Source organism: Podarcis gaigeae (assembly GCF_964106915.1).
Source record: "Podarcis gaigeae genome assembly, chromosome: 10".
NCBI lineage: Eukaryota > Metazoa > Chordata > Lepidosauria > Squamata > Lacertidae > Podarcis > Podarcis gaigeae.
Window position 1 is genome coordinate 48,511,513 of NC_139686.1, and position 19,093 is coordinate 48,530,605.

Genomic DNA, 19,093 nt, shown 5'->3' on the forward strand with positions numbered 1-19,093 from the left:
TATAGAGATCAGCAAAATTGACACAATGATCGGGCATAAGAGAAGAGAGCTGGAGTTGTCGTGTTCAGTACTAGCTAGTATGGCAAGGTAAAGCAACCAACTGGTTAAGAACTGTTTTGTTTTGTTTTTAAATGCACTTTGTCACTAGTGAAGCTACAGTCACAATATCTAAAGAACAAGAACAACTGGGTTAAGAGAAACTTGCATAGTATTTGAAATTGTGTGGGGTTTTTTATTTACATATGACTGCACAAAATAAACTACTTATATTTTATGTTGTGAACCGCCCTATGATCTTCGGATGAAAGGCGGTAAACAAATATAATTTATAATTATATTAAAATGTGCTTTGCTATATAATAGTTTGGTTCTGTCTACTATTCTGAATCGATAGAACCTCAGTTAAGCAAAGGGTTTGTCTGGTTTCTTGTTTTGCATTCAGAATGCTTAAAAAGTAGGATCATCATATTGCTTGTAATAAGAGGAATGCAGGAATAGGAGTGTTTTTGCATTCAAGTCTGGTTATAGTTTTATTTTTTGATTTGTAATGCATAAACCTAACATTAATGAATATTTGGGACAATGATACTTACAGGCTAATTCATAATCCAGGTGATTAAAAAGCTAGTAATATACATATAAATTTCATTTTGGAAAGCCAAAGCATTTTCTTTTTTCCTATTCCACTTCAGACCTTTTAAAGGAGTCTAAATTATCTAAGCCCAAAAGGACTTTGGCCAAGATAACAAACTTTAAATCCAAGCAGGGAGTCTCAATCCTTCATGTGCTTTTCATTACTATTTATCCAATGGATACAATGTGTTTCTATATGGCCTTATGTGATTCCCCACCCCACCCCCCGGTAGGATTCTTCCTGTAACTCTTGTTTTTATGTGGGTTAATTTTTACAGAATACCTTCCATGGGCTGTGAAACAGAGATGATAACCTGCTGTCTGGTTTCCACTGCTGTAGTGGGAACTCTCTTTTTGAGAAGTTCTTCGCCTTTGGAAAACTTTGGTAAATTTTTTTTGTAAGTTTTATTTATAGTTCATATAAAGCAACATTTTCATTAATTCCCCCAACTACATTATGTGATTTTCCCTATTTAAATATACATTTTAAGAGTTAATTGTCACATCGGTGTGAAGTAAAACACAAAATAATTTGAAATGTCTAAAGAATGTTCAGATGTAAAGTTGGTTTTTTAACATAATATGGGAGGTGGCTAAGGTAGAATGTGCAGGCCCTAATTTCTTCTCTTATTTTCTCTCTCTACCATGCCCCAGGTTATAGAAATTATTTCACTGGAGGTTGTAACATTTCCATGCAGATAAGCTAGGGCTGAACAGATCCTAAATTAAGTCATTCTAAGCATGCCTATAAAATCTAGTCTTTTTGAGGTTATCCTGCTGAACAAATAGATACTTGCAGTTCAGAGGGACCTGAGCTATCTAGTTCTTTTCAATAGGTGTATAGATTTCTGTTTATTTCGCTAACTTAAACAGAATTCCTGCTTCATAAAACATTTTCCCTAGTAGGAATATACAGAATACATATCTGTGCGTTGCACATATGTGCACACAGAAAGAAAGGAGAGAAGTTATTTTGAGGAATCATAAGTTCTTTTGAGGTAGTGTGTCTGTACAGTGTTCCTCAGTCTATCCCACTTTTTCCTGTTCATAGTGATTCTATATAGGATTTAGGGATGACACAAATTGATGAATGATTCTGCACATATTTGAGCTTCATTCTATTTAAGGGTGGGGACCTGAGAGCTAATGACTTCATAGAAGACGCCCATTTTATTTTAGGCTTTAAAGAATGGGGCAGAAATGGGACCATGAGCATTTGGGATGAGGATACAAGGGCAAAAAGGGAGAATAGATTTCTAAGGGAGTAGAGCCCCCTTCACACCTGAAGCACATTAATACCAGGGGCAATGCTGCTGGCTCCAGCTCCTGCCATGCACATGTTGCCATAGGCTTAGCTGCAGTGATCACATAGCAGATGAGTCTTTGCCAATGCATGGATGTACTGGGATGGACAAACTGCAAGCTTGGAGTGATTCATGTGTGAAGATTGCTCAGCTAGTGAGCAGCAGCCAAGCCAGTGATCTTGGTGCTTTGTATATAAAGTATGCTAATTTAGAAATTTGATCTGAGTTAATTTATTTGAAAGAATAAACTATAACATAAGACATAACAGGCAAATTGACTCTTGATGAAATGGCAGTAGCCCCAGAATAAAGAAAAAGCCTAGCCAAAGAGGCAAATACTGAATTACCGTATTTTTCGCTCCATAAGACGCACCAGACCACAAGGCGCACCTAGTTTTTGGAGGAGGAAAACAAGAAAAAAAATATTCTGAATCTCAGAAGCCAGAACAGCAAGAGGGATCACTGCGCTGGCTTCTGGGATAGCTGTGCAGCCTGCATTCGCTCCATAAGACGCACACACATTTCCCCTTACTTTTTAGGAGGGAAAAGGTGAGTCTTATAGAGCAAAAAATACGGTAAATGTGGACATTTCTAAAATAAGTAATGTTTGCATTCACCTTACCTCAGTACATTAAACATTCTTTCCTCCTCTTCCTTTAATATATATATATTAGAGTCTTCAGAAAAGGGGCATGTTGTTACATATGTCCAGGAAGGAGAAGAGAAAAAACAAACTTCTGGTGCAGCTGGCACAAGAGGAACAAGAAGGAAGGTTTCAGATACTACACCTAGAAGAAGATCTGCCCGGAATGCTAAAACTGAAACCTCGAGTCAGTCTCAGAGTTCACCAAAATCCAGCAATTCTGGATGTGAGGCCAGTGGCGATGGTAACTCATTTATGAATGCTGCTTCTGCAGAATCTGAGAAACTACCTCCAAAGCGGAAGACTAAAAGAGGAGCTAAGCAGAAGGAGCCTGTGGTTAAAAAGAAGCTCAGAAGTTCTGGACGTTATCGAAAACCATCTAGTGACCTATTAGACGATGAATCTGAGACAGAGGTAACAACAGTACTAGATAAAAGCAATCTATCCGACAGTGAAAATACTGCCACTGACCTGAGTCACAAAAATGATGTAGAAACAGAGTCTGCTAATGGCTTGGAAAATTCCAAGGACTGTGTGACATGTCAGGAAGATCCTACAGGCAATGCTGGTGAAGGGCAGGCTACTTTAGACACTGGTTCCTGTGTTCAAGATCCTCCTTTGCTCACCCTAGAGGGAGACACTGAAAAATGTGAAGTAAAGGAAGACACTGAGTTTGAAAATAATGGATGTCCTGCTGCTGAAGAAGTAGATAAAATTTATAGTGCTTCTAGAGAAGATGCCTGCAATGATACAGGAACACTTACTCATGAGCCTCAGGAATTAGGCAGTCCTGTGAATGAATTGCCGGAGAAATTGGAACCCATGGCAACAGCAGATCAGCCTTTGCACAGTCCCGGGAATGAAATCCTGGAGAAAGTCGAAAGTGTGGCAATATCAGATGATATGTTGGCTGATCCTGAAAATGAGTTGCTAGGTGCAACCGAATCTGTGGCAATAGAAGATGAGCCAGCGCCTGATCCTAGAAATGAATTCCTGGGAGACCTTGAACCTTTGTCTGTAGCAGATGAGCCTGTGCCTAGTCCAAGAAATGAATTGTTTGGTGAGTCAGAATCTGTAGCAATAGTAGATGAGATGTTGGAGAGGCATGAAAAGGAAATGCCCGAGAAGACATTAGCTTCTCATTCTTCTGAGGATAAATCACCAGAAGAAATAGGATTTGAGGCAGTAGTCAAGGAGCCATTGGAAAATACCACAAGCACGTTACAGCAGCTTCCAGTGCCATTGGAAATGGAAGGTATGAACACTGTCGAAAAAGAAGTCTGTTTACCCACAGAGAATGAAAAAGATAATGATTTATTAATTACAATTTCTTCAGAGAATACATTCAATCAGATTTTAGAAGAGGCTAGAGAAGATTCTAGAACCAGTTCATCACCTAAGTTGGAAGACCTTAAACATTTTAACGAAGACAATAATGAGATAGTAGCTATGGAGTGTGACTCATTTAGCAGTGATCAGAATGAATCTCGGATAGACCAGCCACTAATGAGTGGTAGTGTAGAGCAAGAGGCAACCTCCTTTTCCCATGAAACTGAAAACTCGGTATCCCTTTCGAGCTCTTCTAACAAGAAAGAAGAAACAGAATGCTCCACAGAACTTAAAAAAGATAAAAAGACTAGGACTAGAAGATCAAGATTTCATTCTCCATCAACAACTTGGTCACCAGCCAAAAGAGAGGGGAAAAGATCTCAGTCTCCATCTCCCAAGAGGGAGATTGTGGCTGAAAGCAGGATGTCTCGATCTCCTAAAAGGGATGTTTCCAAAGAAGGGCGAAGATCTCTATCACAGTCTCCGAAACGAGATCCTCCAAGAGAAGAGAAGAGATCCCCATCCTGTTCTCCTAAAAGAGAAACTCTGAAGGAAGGGAAAAGATCTATGTCCCAGTCTCCAAAGAGGGATCTTACGAGAGAAGGGAAGAGGTCACCGTCGTCTTCTCCAAAAAGGGATTCTCTCAGGGAAGGAAGGCGATCTTCTCGGACACGAGCTAAGGAATCCTCTCCAAGGCACAAATGCCAATCTCAAAGTAGGGATAGAGATAGTGAAAAAGATGGGCAAAGAAGAGATCATGAAAGAGAGAAGAGTAGGAGGAGATGGTCACAATCACGATCAAGGTCTCGATCTAGGTCAAGATCAAGGACAAGAAGCAAAGGCCCTTCATTCCCTAGAAATGAGAGGGATGGCTATTCACCTCCCAGGTGTAAAGAACGGTGGACAAATGATAGCTGGAGAAGTCCCAGAGGAAATGACAGATATAAAAGAAATGAGCAAGAGAAGCAGACAGAGGGTATGAAAAGAGAGAGGGACAGTTCAAGCAAAGATGCTGACAAGCAATCTTATTCTGACCAGTATAGGAAAGATTATCCAGACTGGGTTATGGAAAGGATAAATTCTGTTCCCGAAACAAGGAACAGAGAGAGGGACAATTTTAAAAATCAACCGTGGGATGAAAATAGGCAAAATGATTCAGGGCCTCCATGGAACAGAAGCTTTGGATCAGGTTGGAATTCAAATCGCAGCAGAGGTGGCCGTGGCAGAGGTGGCCGTGGCAGAGGTGGCTTTACATATGGAGACCAGAGTGAAAACCGCTGGCAAACTAAGAAGCCACACTCGGGGAATGCAAATAGTTCCGGAATTGAAAGTTTAAGGTTTCCAGAGCACCAACCATACAAACGTAAGATGGAGCAAGACTTCTCTTTCGATACACCTGCTGATAGGTCTGGGTGGACTTCTGCATCAAGCTGGGCTGTGAGGAAGACTTTACCAGCAGACGTACAGAATTATTATTCCAGAAGAGGAAGAAATTCGTCAAGCCCACAATCTGCGTGGACAAAGCCAGAAGAAGTAGCACCTGAGCAAGGTATTTATTTTTCCCATATTAACGCATAAATCACTGGTTTGGGATAGAGCGGGCAGACAGTCCCTCCTTTTTTTATATAAAAAATTCTAAGAATGCTAGACAGGGGATGGTTAACTTTAGCTTCTGTGCAACGGTCCCAACTTAAATAATCACAGCCTTGCTGAAATGGTGAAGCCTTCAAAATGGGGTATGTTCCACTTTCCTGTTCACCCACTTATAGCACACATGCTTCTCATTTAATGTTGAATAAAACTTTGATTTTTTTGGTGCCCTTAAGGCTTCAGTACATCTATTCAAAAATCTGTGGTAAAAAATTTTAACTCTTCATGCTATACTGTGGATAATAACGTGGCTGGAATGTATCCGCTCAGTACAGCTCTGTGGAAAAGTATTTATGTGGCGCACAAAATAATACTTTTAAGAGAACCCTTTATTGTATGTTAAGTGAATGTCTGTGAGGATTGTATTTGACATATCAGATATCCCTCCATAACTGTTTAGCCAAGTAAACAATGGATTGGATCCTAAGATCTCGAGAGTGCTATTCCACACATTGAAAGGATGCTCCTGAAAATCAATGAGAGATGATTTTTCACTGATTGACCATCCCCTGCAGCCTCCTCTGCTTTCTCTTCCTTCCCCCACTTCCTGAAAACTGCTCTAGAGGGCTAGGGAGCTTCTGGAACAGTATGCTAGGTGGCATTGGACTTAGATCCATTCAACTCCGTAGTCCCATATTTTAGCCTACATTGCAGAGACAGCAAAACAAGAGTATATAAAATAACAAGACCAGACTACAACGTGTGCTCTTTTTGGGGAGACAGAGAGAGAAAAATCTGGGTTCCAGATTTAAGATGATAATATTACATACCATGTATGGACTGCATGCCTTCCATTGTGCTCTGTTTTTTGTAATGCTTTATGGAACCACATGTTTTCAAAATGGCTTTCCCCCGTCTGACAGATCCAAACTTCAAAGACCAAGCCAGCCAACAAGGTGAAAGTTCTCAACTACCCATAAACGTGCTGCAGCCACAGATGAATGTAATGACACCCGTAAATACGCAACATCAGCAGATGAATATCTTCCCATATCCAATGAGCGTCCCTGGTCCTATTGTGAACATTCAGCACAATCCATTTAGCCTTCCTCCACCGGTGCCCATGCATCTTCATACAGGAGTGCCTCTTGTGCAGGTAGCAGCTTCAACCAATGTGTCTCAGGGACCACCTCCACCACCACCACCTCCACCACCATCCCAGCAAGTTAACTATGTTGCTTCCCAACTGGATGGAAAGCCGTTGCAGGTATATCCTTTGGTTGTAAAAAAATAAATAAATGTAGTTTTAAAACTGACTTTTGGAATAGGGTTCAGTTCTTGTTTTATGTAAATTTTATGCATTTGGCTGGAGGTTTTCCTTAAACAATTTAATGCTGCAATTAGATTGACTTGGAAGCCCATTGGTAAGGGGGGGGGGAATTGGCTTGAATCATTCTTTAGGAAGCCCATGGAAGGAAAATAAGCTGTCCCCTCTTTCACCCTGTACACCATCCACAATTGTTCAGGATGGCCCTCACCTTAAGCCATAAAATATCCCCAGTTAACACTTATCCTTTGTTAGTTAACATTTCTCTTCCGTCATTCTAATGCGGAAAGTATTGATTTACACATTATTTATACAAAAGGAAGAGAGGAGGAAGAGGAGCTTCAGTTTTTGGCCCTGTTCGTGCATATTGTTGTGTGGCTGTCATGTCATGTGATACGCATCTGTAGTGGGATAGGGTGATGGTTTATAAGTTTCCACATGAGCAAGAACTGCTCCCAGGTTAGGTGCCTGCCTTGCTGTGGAAACATAAAACCTTGGTAATCTGCCCAACCCTGGTTACAGACATCGCTGCTTCAGAGCAGAGTCCCCAGCAGTGTGGATACAGTGACTTTGCAACAATGATAATGTATGACTTTGGCCTAGTTCATATTATTTTTAAAAAGCTTGTATGTAGTCTGGTGAATTTGTTTCCCCATTGTGAAAAAATTCATTGGCAGTAAATTCATACGCAGATGGTTTGAGGGGCAGGGGGGAGGACAGCAACAGAAATTGTTCACAAAAGACTAAAATCCGCAGGATAAAAGCCAATCCCATATGTGTGTGTTCACTCAAGTCCTGTTCCAAGAAATACATTTTTGTTGGTGTCTTTATAAGGAAGTGATAATCTTCATTGTTAAATTCATTTACATCTCATTTGATATACCCTACTTATAAAAAGGAACATGAGAATATTGGTCATTCTTTGTGTGGCGATCAATTTGTCATTACTTTGAAGAGGTCTGCTTTAGGTTAATATTCCTGGCTTGGGTGGGGTGTCTTTCGCATCATAATCAGAATGTTAATCGGGTTCAATTCCAGAAAGCTTAATCAAATTGAAGCAAAACCAACACTGAAACAATGTATTAATGAAGAGGGAATTGTGGGGTCGGGGTGAAGAGGGACCTCATTGGGAAGCCCTGACTCAGAGAACACAGAAGAGTTGCCCAGCCTGCACTCCACATCTAAACCTGTTGTAATTCTCTATATCCTTGTGAGACTAGGGTGGGTTAGACTTCCTTCCACAACTGAAGAAAACATTCATGTGAAGACCAGTGTTTGTTGTTCTTTCATGGGGGATGAATAGTCTGTCTTTGGATGATATGAGGCAGGAGAATGGGGAACCCATATCCCTCGAGATGATGGATGCATCAACCCCAGCTAGCAAGCCCAATGGTCAGGGAAGATGGGAGTTGTAGTCCAGGAACACAGATTAGCCATTCCTGACTATAAAGCAATATGCCTGGGAGGGGAGCTTTTGTCAAGATCTTGCTCGGCTGCCACATCTCTGTTAAATTACAAGTACCTATTCTCAAGTGCTTCTCAGAAAAGGGCCTCTGCATTTGCTCAACAGATAGCACCTTGTGAAATGTTTGCTGCTGTAATTGGCTACTTTTGGAATCTGCTCCCCTTGCTTCTGTCCTGGACGCTTTCTCATTCTTCCATTGCCATTCCCCAAGTATGGTATCTGAAGTGAACCAGAGCAGGATTGCAAATCACTGCTACTGAAGGAAGCAGACTCAAGTGCTTACACATCTTGTGCACTGCTTGCTCCATATAATAGTTGGGCAGCGCTCATATTTTTATCACAACTGCCTGATCCAAGTGCAAAGCCAGAATGAAGGGCTTCCATCTATTACTGATTGGAATAAAAGTTTGCATTCCTAGGTTTATGGCTGCTTATTCTTCTGTGGATTGCTGTGGTGGTTTCATGGGCCCTCCACCCAGCTGTCAGTAGATCACTGAGGGGCTGCCTTCTCACTGGTTCCTTCTGTCTTTATACCTGTCCTGGGTGGTGAGCTTTGGCTTCTATCCCAGCTGGCAAATGTATAGGTTTCCTTCTTACATGATGCACAGGAGTTCAGTCGCTCTATCTGCAGACTGTTGTTTTTCCCCCTTTCCAGTCTGCAGAAAAACCCCTTAGCCTGTGTTTTCACACAAATTGCCATGTTACTAAGACTATTGGGTTGCAGAGAAAGGGGAGATTGTCAGTGTCACATATAGGATGGATTCTGTAGTTAAGGCTAGCCTCAGCTGAGCTGAACGATCTCTTTCCACCTATTAACTATCTCTCAGAAATGTTAGAAACACCCAAGAACTAAAGATTCAGGGCAGGAGCATTGGGTGCAACTAGTTAACATATTAACTTCTGATAACTTTTTAAAACAGGCTATTCCTAGTACTTCCCATGTTGCCAACAACATGAGTACAACCCTCTTGCCTGCTCCAACAGCAGCTGCTCTGGGAAGTGTGGAAACGGTTCAGGGACCAAGTTCTGGTAATGCAACATCGTCAAGTAACATCAAATCCTCTAATGCCGCTGTAAAATTGGCTGAAAGCAAAGTAAGTGTAACGGTGGAAGCCAGCGCAGATAGCTCGAAGAAAGACCAGGCAAGTTCAAAGCCAAGAGCAATGTGCATAATTCTGCAATGCTAAAATTGGAGAGAAATAATTATTTACCCTAAGGAAATGGAGAGGATGTCATATTTCACCTTCCATTTATATCATCTTTTTAGCTTCCTAAGAAATCATAAAGTTTCTTCGGGGGGGGGGGGGGAATTATAGACTGACCTTGCAAATAAATTCATTCCATCTCATTAGAGATGTCAAATATTTGGAAATGTTGAAGCCGTGGGAAAACTTACCAATTTGCAGGGTGGGGGGGATACAAAGGGTGTATATATACAATATATACAATAGTCAAACCTGAACTTATTTACTGTTTTAACAACATAAAACAGATTTTTTTTGAAACTTGAAATATAAAACTGTCTTATTTGGTTTTAGATTCAGCTAGGTAGCCATGTTGGTCTGATGCAGTAGATATATATTTAAAAAAATAAAAAAATGTCCAGTATCACCTTAGGGACCAACTAGTTTTGTACAAACAAAACTGCAAACATACCCAGCTGTAGTCCACTTTCTTCTGTGGGTCTTGATTAAAGTTCTCTTCTCACCCAGATTATTTCTGTGAGGCTTTTGCTTCTGATCTTTGTATTCCGCATCAAGGCAGGGCAGCAACTTGTTTTTCAGTTGGTGGCAATTAAAGTAGAGTGTTTCAGGGGAGAGGTGAAAAGATTGACCACAAAGGATGCACCAGATCAAAAGGACAGGTGAATCTGGATGCTTCTGGTATCTCCATTCTAGACCATAGGTGACCAGAAGAAGGCAAGCAACAATTCACAAGCAACAAGGTCTTGAATACTCCTCTCAGGAAGGTGGTAGCACCCTCTAGGTGCAGAAGTGCCTCTTGGGTTTGATCGTTGTATACTTTCTCAAGTCGAAAAATAAAATCTTTGAACACTATTTAAAGCTTTTTCAGAGTCCCCCCATAGCGAAAAGTTTTCCATTGGGTTTTCTTTTTCCTGGCCTTCACATCTATACTTCCCAATCCATACAAGCGCTAGTTATTTTTTGATTAAAAGAGGAACGAAAGATCCAAATGTTGTGAAAGGTTCCTTGCCTGGCTGCTTAAAGGCAGCTGTTATTGGGTGGCTGTTTACAAGCCTTGTAGACATCTAGCAATGCTTTATTGAACTCGCCTATCTGATAATCCTTAGATGAATAAAACTAGAGGTTCCATTGGTTTTGTAGTGTCTTACTGACTTACTGACTCACTTGTAAATCAAAAGGTAGTATGTTTGCATTGGTACACATGTTAAAAGCAAAAGTAGCCATGTTGGTTCATTAAAAAACAAAGAAACCCTAAAATCCTTAGTTGAGCAATAGTTTTTGGGACCAACCATAGTATCACAAAATTGGGGCAAGCTTTCCCGTTCTTCAGAACTGTTCTTCATCTTAACAGTTATATCAAAAATGCTGGTTTGTGTGCCTTTTTCCTAAGGGTAACACTCTTTATCCTAATTTTTCTAGAAACTGCAAATTCAAGAAAGAGCTGCGCAAGAAGTGAAGCTGGCTATTAAGCCTTTCTATCAAAATAAAGATATTACTAAAGAAGAATATAAAGAAATTGTGAGAAAAGCTGTAGATAAAGTAAGTGATACACTATTAATATCAGACAGCATTTAGCAGTCTGCATTCTTCTAACCTTGAAACCTGTTGAACAGAGGAGGCAAAGAGGTGAGGCTAAGTGACAGGCTTATTGCTCTGGAGAATAGTTCACACAGGGGTTTGTTAATGGAGGTGAAATAAGTAGTTATAATTTAAGCTAGTCTTGTTGTACAATCTTGAACAATTCTTAGTGAACATGATAATAGGCTATGGAGAGAGTGCGGACTCAATATTTTATTCAGCTTGTAGTGTGTCTCCTGCCCCAACTGAAACCTTTATTGCCAGCCTGCTTTTAGAACATAAAAAATTGTTCTTGCTTAACTGATGGCCATTAGCAGTCAGGGTGGAGTTGGGGATATTTTCCTACTACCCTGGGAAACTAGAAAGGCATGATGAAGCTTACTCCCCACCAGATACGCCTTACAAGGGTAGTTTATTGAGATCGTATGTCCCAATAATTATTCACTTTTGGTGTGATATTAAGTGGTATGGTTGGTGCCGGTTAACTTAATGGTTGTGTGTTCTATTTTCATGTAGGTCTGTCATAGCAAGAGTGGGGAAGTTAATTCTGCAAAAGTGGCTAATTTGGTAAAAGCTTATGTGGACAAATACAAACATTCGCGGAAGAAAAATCCAGACGAGGCAGTTTTTGCGGAAAGGAAATGAGCGCAGGCTGGAATATGCCATCGAAATGTCTGCAAAGTGCAATTTTGACATGGACTATTAACTAAAAATAGTGGGTTGAAATATGATTTTGATAAAATTATTTTTCGATATAGTGTATAATGTTTTGTTATAAATAAATATAGATCAATGCTGCAACTTCTTTATCCTTTTTGGAAAGGATATGTAAAGAGAAACTAAAAGGAATAAAGGAGAGTGCCCCTCTTATTAGTAATATACAATTGTGTTGAATGCCACATGTACAGCATTTTGGTTCAAACAGTAGTGTATAAACACAGATGTTTGTCAAAATACAGTGACTTGGACAGATATGTACAATATATGTAAATCAGTCAGGGGAAAAATTCAAGGCAGATTTTTCTTTAATCCTCCTGCCAATGCCCCCCCCCTTCAATTCCAATTAAATAAAGTGTTTTGCCTTGATTTACGGGCTCAAAATGTGTGTTTAAAAAGCACACTCTTTGTGAATGGAACAACTCACAAAAAAATCTACAGAAGTAAAATTTGTTGCCCAGAAATTTGGGCATCATTTTCCTATTGTAACACCAAATAAAGGCTATGCTGCTTGTTGTTTTGTGGCTTTTTAGTTCTTGTTTTGAGTTGTTAGATGAAATAAAAGTTCTAAAAGGCATGGTGCAGGCAACCAAAACCACTGCTTCATCCTCAAACTAGTTTTGGGAAATGACCTTTGAGTCGTCCTGTGAGTTTAAAAGATATTCTGTGCTTGATTTTTGTATATGGGCCCCAATTGCCTAACTTCAGTTTTGTCTTTTTATCTCCCATCACCTTGAGGAAAAACGTTCTGCTTGCTATTAGAGGTGGATTATGTAACCAATAGCCTTAGTCAACACTACCTGTGGCATACCACTGTCAGTTTTGGTCTACTGTAAGCAGCTGCTTGTAGTAGGCATGAGAAGTAAAAGCCAAATATAACAAAAATTGTGTCATGATGAAGGCTGCATAATAGTTTGCCATGCTCTTTCCATTCTGACTTCCCACTAGTATAATGCATGAGGCCTAGTCTTTTATTTGAGTTGATCTTTAAAGTGTTACACGATGCATGGTGGTGAAGGTAGTGTAATTGCTAGATAGGGCATTAGTAAGCATAATGCACTTCTACCTGAAATGGCTTGGTTGGACTTGGCATTGATTTTTCCAAAGTGTAGAGAAGTTACCACTAGCTCCTTCAACAGAAATGAAGAGTTAAGGAAACTAAAGGGGCCTTGGTTTAATAATGCTTTGAAGCAAAGTGCTATTACAGTGCAGTTAATCCTCCCAGGGTTTCATGGTAGCGGCTGTGGTGTGTACCACATGTGGCACACAACTGATGATTGAAACCATTTAGCCATGTGTTCCTGAGAGCCTTCCCACTGGTGGCAAACTAAGGAAAACCCAGGGCTGAGTGTGAAAGGAATATGGAGCACAGCTGTGTAAAGAGTTACTTCACTTTATTTTTCAGACAAGGACTTGTTTGCCTGTATTTTGTGTGTAACTAAAGATAATATTTATCTTGTGGAATCTTTTTAGTGTGAATATTTCCCCTTCCTTTTTTTTAAAAAAAGAGTCAAACACTATGCTGTAGAGTTTGTGTTAGACTAGTAGATATTCCAATGATCTTTCAGCCCAGACTGGCTAGCACTTTTTGGAGGAGACAAAAACATCTCCTGTAGCAAATTGTACCCTACCATTTATGTAACCACACCATATGTATTTATGCTTACTACATTCTCTCAATTATTGAAGATGGGGTGGGAGTGCATATCTCTCTGCTGTCTACCAGCCTGGTGCAGATGTAACATTGCCTGATATTGGTTGAGCTCAACTTTCGCTTCTCTCCACCTCTTTCCCCCTTCAGACTCGAAGGCTTCCCATTTTGCAGTGCTAATGAGGTTCCATTTGGTATGCACCAAATACATTGCTAAATGTGATTTGCTTCCAACCAGAGATTTGAAACCTCCTTCTAACCATGGCTAACTAACTTGGTGTAGATATAACAATAGCCAGAGTTAGTGCTGGGAAGGAGAAGGAGGGGTAGGAAGGAGGGAAGGTCCGAGCCTGAGGCATTGCCAGCTTTAACAATGGTAGAGAGACTGCACGACGTTATCTGCACTGAGCCATATCGTTCCCTCAGGAACTGTTTTTCTTAAGAGTAACTTCATGGCATGAAGGTTTGATACGCCTTCCACATACTTAGGGAATTTGTTTAATATTTCTGTTCTAATACTTCTGCAGCACAACAGAGGCAGAGTTACGGTGACTAGTATGTGTTCAGCCTCCATCTGCGTCAGGGCTGATGAACCTGTGGCCCTTCACAGATTGTTGGACTACAAGTCCCATGGCCCTTAGCATTGGCCATGCTGCCTGGGCCGAACGGGAGTTGTCGTCCAATATCTGGAGAGTTCACAAGTTCCCCTGCCCTGGTTTACACCAATATTTAAAAACGGCATCTCAAGATATGCAGGCCTTTAAATTATGTGTTCAAAAATGCGAAGCATCACCTATATAGGTATTCTGATCCCACAAGATCAGAATGGGATTGGACTAGATGACCCAACCCAACAATTATGTGATTCTAAGAAAGTACTCATCAGTTGGATTAGGCACTGTATGTGCAGATGGGTGTTGTGTGGCTTAGAGTGTATCCCGTGGCTGGATGAGCAACTGGAACCATAGCTCTGATTGTTGTGTTAGTGCTCTAAGCATTTGTGGTGCCAGTCACTTGGTTGACTGCAGGCAAACTGACTGCATCTGGCTTCGCCCACCCACCAGTGACTGCTGTGCCGATGCTGAAATGAAGTGCTACTTGCCCACTGGTGTGAAGCGCATGTATAACTGGAATGGCCTGCCGATTCTGTTGCTCTGGGAAAATCAGCCGGGCTTGCTTTCATCTGAAGACACTTGAGAAAACATGTGCTCTTAGATACACGGGCATTTCTTTGTTACATTAAGGCTGCAGTCCTACACACACTTACAGGGGAGTAAGGCCCATTGAACTAATTCAGAAAGAGCTCGAGTGGAGATGCGTAGGGGTCAGCCTTCAAGAGAGTTCTGTAGGCCTGTAGCTGCTGATATCTTGTTAATCTCTTGGTGTTGTCGTTTTTCAAGAGTTTCAATAATGCAGAAGCAAACCCAATGGACTGAAATTACTGTGAGAAAATTGGTAAGATTAGAACATCATGAAATTGTATTAAGGGGGAGCGGCAGGTGCACTGAGCACTCCATCCAGTCTTTCCGTGTGCATGTGGCTTAAATATGTCTTTTTCTTTTCTTTTTTTACAAAAATACAAAAATAAAATAAACAAATCAGGAGCACAGTGGCTGATTTAAGTCCAGGCTGTGTGATGTCTGTAGCATAAGGCTGGAATAAAAGTCTACTGAAACAATATTCTAAAGAGTTTTATGTAGTTCAGAATATTTTCTAATAAATTCTTTTGACTAAGTGGAAGGAGTCTGGCTCTTTTTAACCTGTGTTGGTATTTCCCAGTTATTTCCCAACACTTTCCTGGTATCAATGTCAAGCTGACCATTTGGTAGTTACCTGGGTCATCTTTTCCCTGCTTTTCAAATATGCAGACAATGTTTGACTGCCTCCAGTCTGCATGGTCAAATATAGACAGAGGCTCTGATACTACACCTGCAAACTTAGGGGCAGCTCTTCATGCCCTGGAGATTTGAGTTCATTTAAAGTAGCTAGGTGTTCCCTTACTACCTCTTTGCCTATCTTGGGCTGGAGCTGCCTCCTTAGATAATTTATTCTGTTATGACCAGGTTGGGCATCACTTTTCTTTTGGGTGAAGACAGAGGCAAAGTAGGTGTTGAGCAATTGTATATTGTTCCTTTGTAATTTCCCCTTCCATTTATTGCGCTTGCCCTTAAATCTCAGCTCATCTGTAAGCTTTTTATGCAGCTACTGTACACTGGTTTCTGTAGATGCCTCCCACTTTTATTTCTTGTTGGAATTGTCTGCATTTGTGCCTTCAATAGTTCACCTTTAAGATTAAACTCCCATCCATCTTGGACTCCCTTCTCTTTTAAGTGTTTCTGATCACGGGATCTCTGTGGGTTCTCTCACCCAGTGGATCCTTAAGCTTTTTTCTAATCAGTCCTCTTAAAGTCCAGAGTACATGGTGATCAGGCTGAGTGATCCTCTGTAACATAGCTGCTAAAAAGTCTCAATCTGTTGGCTGTCTCTAGCTGAAAGTGCTTAAACCTGAGCAGCAATTAATAGGTGTATGGAGAGAATTTTTTTATTGCTACTGTTGTTTCCCAATTCAACCTGCTTCCTAACATACATTCATACAGGTCCTTATGCTGCCTTCTGTGGAAAAGTTATTTCAGCTTCTACAACTTGTATGTTGTATAGCCTCACTTATATAATGCGGGCTTTCAGCTGCTAAGCATATACACACACACAAACACGTTGAATGAGCTTTAAAAAAATGGTGTGGAAATTGTCTATTCTTTTGAATATCCTAAGAATAATTATGTGCAGCAATAAAAGGCTTTAGATATATTTTTGCCTTCTCTTCACAACTTTCTTCACTGGGTTATAGCATAACAGTTTACATTACACTTTGAAGTAAAATATATTTTATTAAGTACCCTTCTGAAGATTCAGGAATTTAGTTGCTGAGGTGTGACTTCAGACAGAAATAATACTCTATAAAGTTCTGCCTTCCATATACAATCTTTGCAAAGCAAGACAAGTGTCTAAAATGTATTATTCAGTAAGAGTAAAATACAAGTGGGAACTTGGAGGAAATGGAACATATTTTAAGCATTAATTGGGCTGGTACGAACTGCTCTACGATATAAGTTTGTGTACAATACACTGTTCTCTAGTTGAAAATAATGCCATGTCCAGGTTCCACTTTTAAATTCACTTCAACAGATATAAAAGAAAAATTACATATTCTTTAGAACAGAGGTTTGCAAACTGACTGTGAATTCATGGTTGAATACAGGAGATGGCACACCTTATCACACTGAATTTTTTTAAAATTGCATTTTTAGTGCTTGTTTCTTGTATTCCAATTTGAATTCTATGCAATTACAATGGCTACGGCAGCCAGAGAAATCATTATGTCCTTCCCACCCACAATTTTCAAGTGGTTCATGAGGGGGAAAGCTCAGGGGCCACTCCTTTAGGAAATAGAATTAAAAGGGTGCTCACCAATAAAAGATATTACTGGGTGGTGGTGCTTATTGGATGCTCTGCTAAAAGAACAGTGTGCCTTACATTGTGACAACACATCACAACTTTGGCCTACCTGAAGGTTAGCTGAGCAATACTGACACACAGGAATTGAACTGCCTGCATCAGAAATGAGTGTTTTAGGACTGCTGTACTGCAGAGAGGCAAGGGTAAATACCAACTTTGAGTTGAGGCTACAGGGAAAGCTGCTTAACTCATGCAGAGTCCACTGGCAGAGTTCACAATAGTTTCCCTCCTCAACTCCCAGGATTTCCCATGCATCTTCCACTTATGTCTCACAGCAAACAAGAAAGTACAATTTTTATGGTGGGGCGGTGGGGAGGGGGGAAGGTGAGGTTTGTTGCACAATACCTCCCACCCAGCTGTAGCTGCAAAACCTGAATTTGCCAGTATGTGACTGAATCTTACCTGGAAACCGTTGACAGTCTGGAAGCACCCTAAATAAGAGGCAAATGCAGCGTGGAGTTTTGATGACAATGTCGCTTGGAAGCTGCATGCATGAGGAGCCACGATCCTGCAATGAACACTCACAGGGAAACACTCCAATTGCTGAGAGGGACTGACGTAGCAGCAGAAAAGCCCCTTTCAAAAGCCATATAAATAAGGGAGAGCAAAATTAGAGAAGGAACATGGATCAAAACATCACACATATCGGGAAAGAAGAGTGGGAAGGAAATAAGGTATTGGCAGCTAGTAAATTCTGGATAATAGTGTTGAAGCTCGGATAGCAGCAGTTCTTGAAAGTTGGGAAATAAAAGTTGAAAGATACAAAAGTAAGTGCTAAAATAGAGAATCTGTGAAGTGGAGGAAATACAGTTGGCAAGCTGCAGTACTTAGCAATTTAAAAGAGACAGAATAAATTGTGATTTAGAAAAGACAGAATAAATTGTGAGGAAAGCAGGGGGAAGAACTTGATACACTTTTTAAAAGGTTTTCGGTTATGTGTGCACACATATCCCACACATCTAACTCAATGCAATGGGGGTGCGCCAGTGAGTTAAATTTAACAGCAACTGCCCCCCACTCCTATGTCCCCAGGCAAATAGGCTTCTCTTTAGACCTTTGAACAGGCCTGAAATAGGTCTCCAAATATGTTGGTTTCATGTGCACAGAAACCTCCCTGCAGTCAGAAACACTTTACAAGATCTCTTAGGTGTTACCAATAATTGTTGTTACCTCATGAGGGGGGAAAGTGGGGATGAGGGCTGTTTTTGTTGCCCTCAGAGTTGTGGAGAGTGAATTTGGGTAGTGAGGATGCTCCTCATGGCAGTTTATAATGCTTTTTCTAGGTTTCTAAATAATACAGGGAGCCTTTCACCTGCATGTTTTCTTCAGCCCTGTAATGAGCGCCTGAAGAATCATCAGAGGAAAACAACACCCGCATATTATTTTTATAGCACAATAAGGTTTAGGCAAGTTTTCCGAAGCTGTACTCAAGGCAGGCCACTAAACTACGAATAAACAAATTTATTAAAATGTGGACAGTTCACACGCTAATTTAACTAACGGCATGCTGGAATAAAAGTCTTACTGTTTGCTGGAAGGGGAAGAGGGAATAATTGGTCCAGGGGCACATTTATGAGAATGTTCCAGAATCTTCTGAGCACCACAGCTGAGGCCTCAGACACCTCAGCACTGGAGGTGAACTATGCCTGAGGTAGCTGTTCAAAGGCTCCTTGAGGCTTTAAAACTTTAAATCGCCTCAAATTGAACTCATAAATGGGACAACAATGATGCTTGTAACTGAATAAAGTACGAACATTGTCTTGTTCTACTGGCCTAACGCAGCGGCCATTTCCTAGACCAACTGAAGTGTCTGGAGGGTTTTCATGGGCAGCCCCACGTAGAACACTCAACCGAAACACAGTCTGAAAGTTACTAGGCCATGAATAACTGAGGCTTCATTTTGATTTCTCAGGCAAGCGCACCTAGGTGAAGCTTGGAAAAAGGAGTTCCCCAGCTGAGCACCCAGAAGGGCTAGATCCAGGAGTGTCCTTAGGCTGCGAACTTTCTCCTTTAGGGGAGGTACAACCATCACAGATAGTGGTGGAAGACATCTAGAAGCAATCCAGGAAACACTATTTCCATCAAACGCTATTTCCATCACCATAAAGAGGCAGGAACCGAGAGCAGAAGCACTG

The 19,093-nt window shown here is 40.8% G+C and overlaps 1 protein-coding gene and 1 long non-coding RNA gene across 5 annotated transcripts in view; one reads left to right on the plus strand and one right to left on the minus strand.

Annotated features, from left to right (window-relative positions):
* The window catches only part of SCAF11 (SR-related CTD associated factor 11), a 30,993-nt gene extending 15,816 nt beyond the window's left edge, over positions 1 to 15,177 (plus strand). For 2 of the 4 annotated variants that reach the window (XM_083698911.1, XM_083698912.1), the window contains 7 exons: positions 1 to 87; positions 912 to 1,018; positions 2,612 to 5,458; positions 6,423 to 6,766; positions 9,212 to 9,433; positions 10,916 to 11,035; positions 11,591 to 15,177. In XM_083698911.1, coding sequence (XP_083555037.1) covers positions 1 to 87; positions 912 to 1,018; positions 2,612 to 5,458; positions 6,423 to 6,766; positions 9,212 to 9,433; positions 10,916 to 11,035; positions 11,591 to 11,719 — 3,856 coding nt within the window. In that variant the 3' untranslated portion in view covers positions 11,720 to 15,177. The remainder of the gene's footprint in view (positions 88 to 911; positions 1,019 to 2,611; positions 5,459 to 6,422; positions 6,767 to 9,211; positions 9,434 to 10,915; positions 11,036 to 11,590) is intronic. The other 2 variants (XM_083698913.1, XM_083698914.1) reach the window with 2 other exon arrangements.
* LOC310825652 lies at positions 10,404 to 18,881 on the minus strand. The gene is made up of 3 exons (XR_014555382.1): positions 18,484 to 18,881; positions 11,421 to 17,534; positions 10,404 to 11,295 (listed from the first exon to the last, which is right to left on the minus strand). It is a non-coding gene; the product is annotated as an uncharacterized lncRNA (long non-coding RNA).
* Between the last annotated feature and the right edge of the window lie 212 nt (positions 18,882 to 19,093).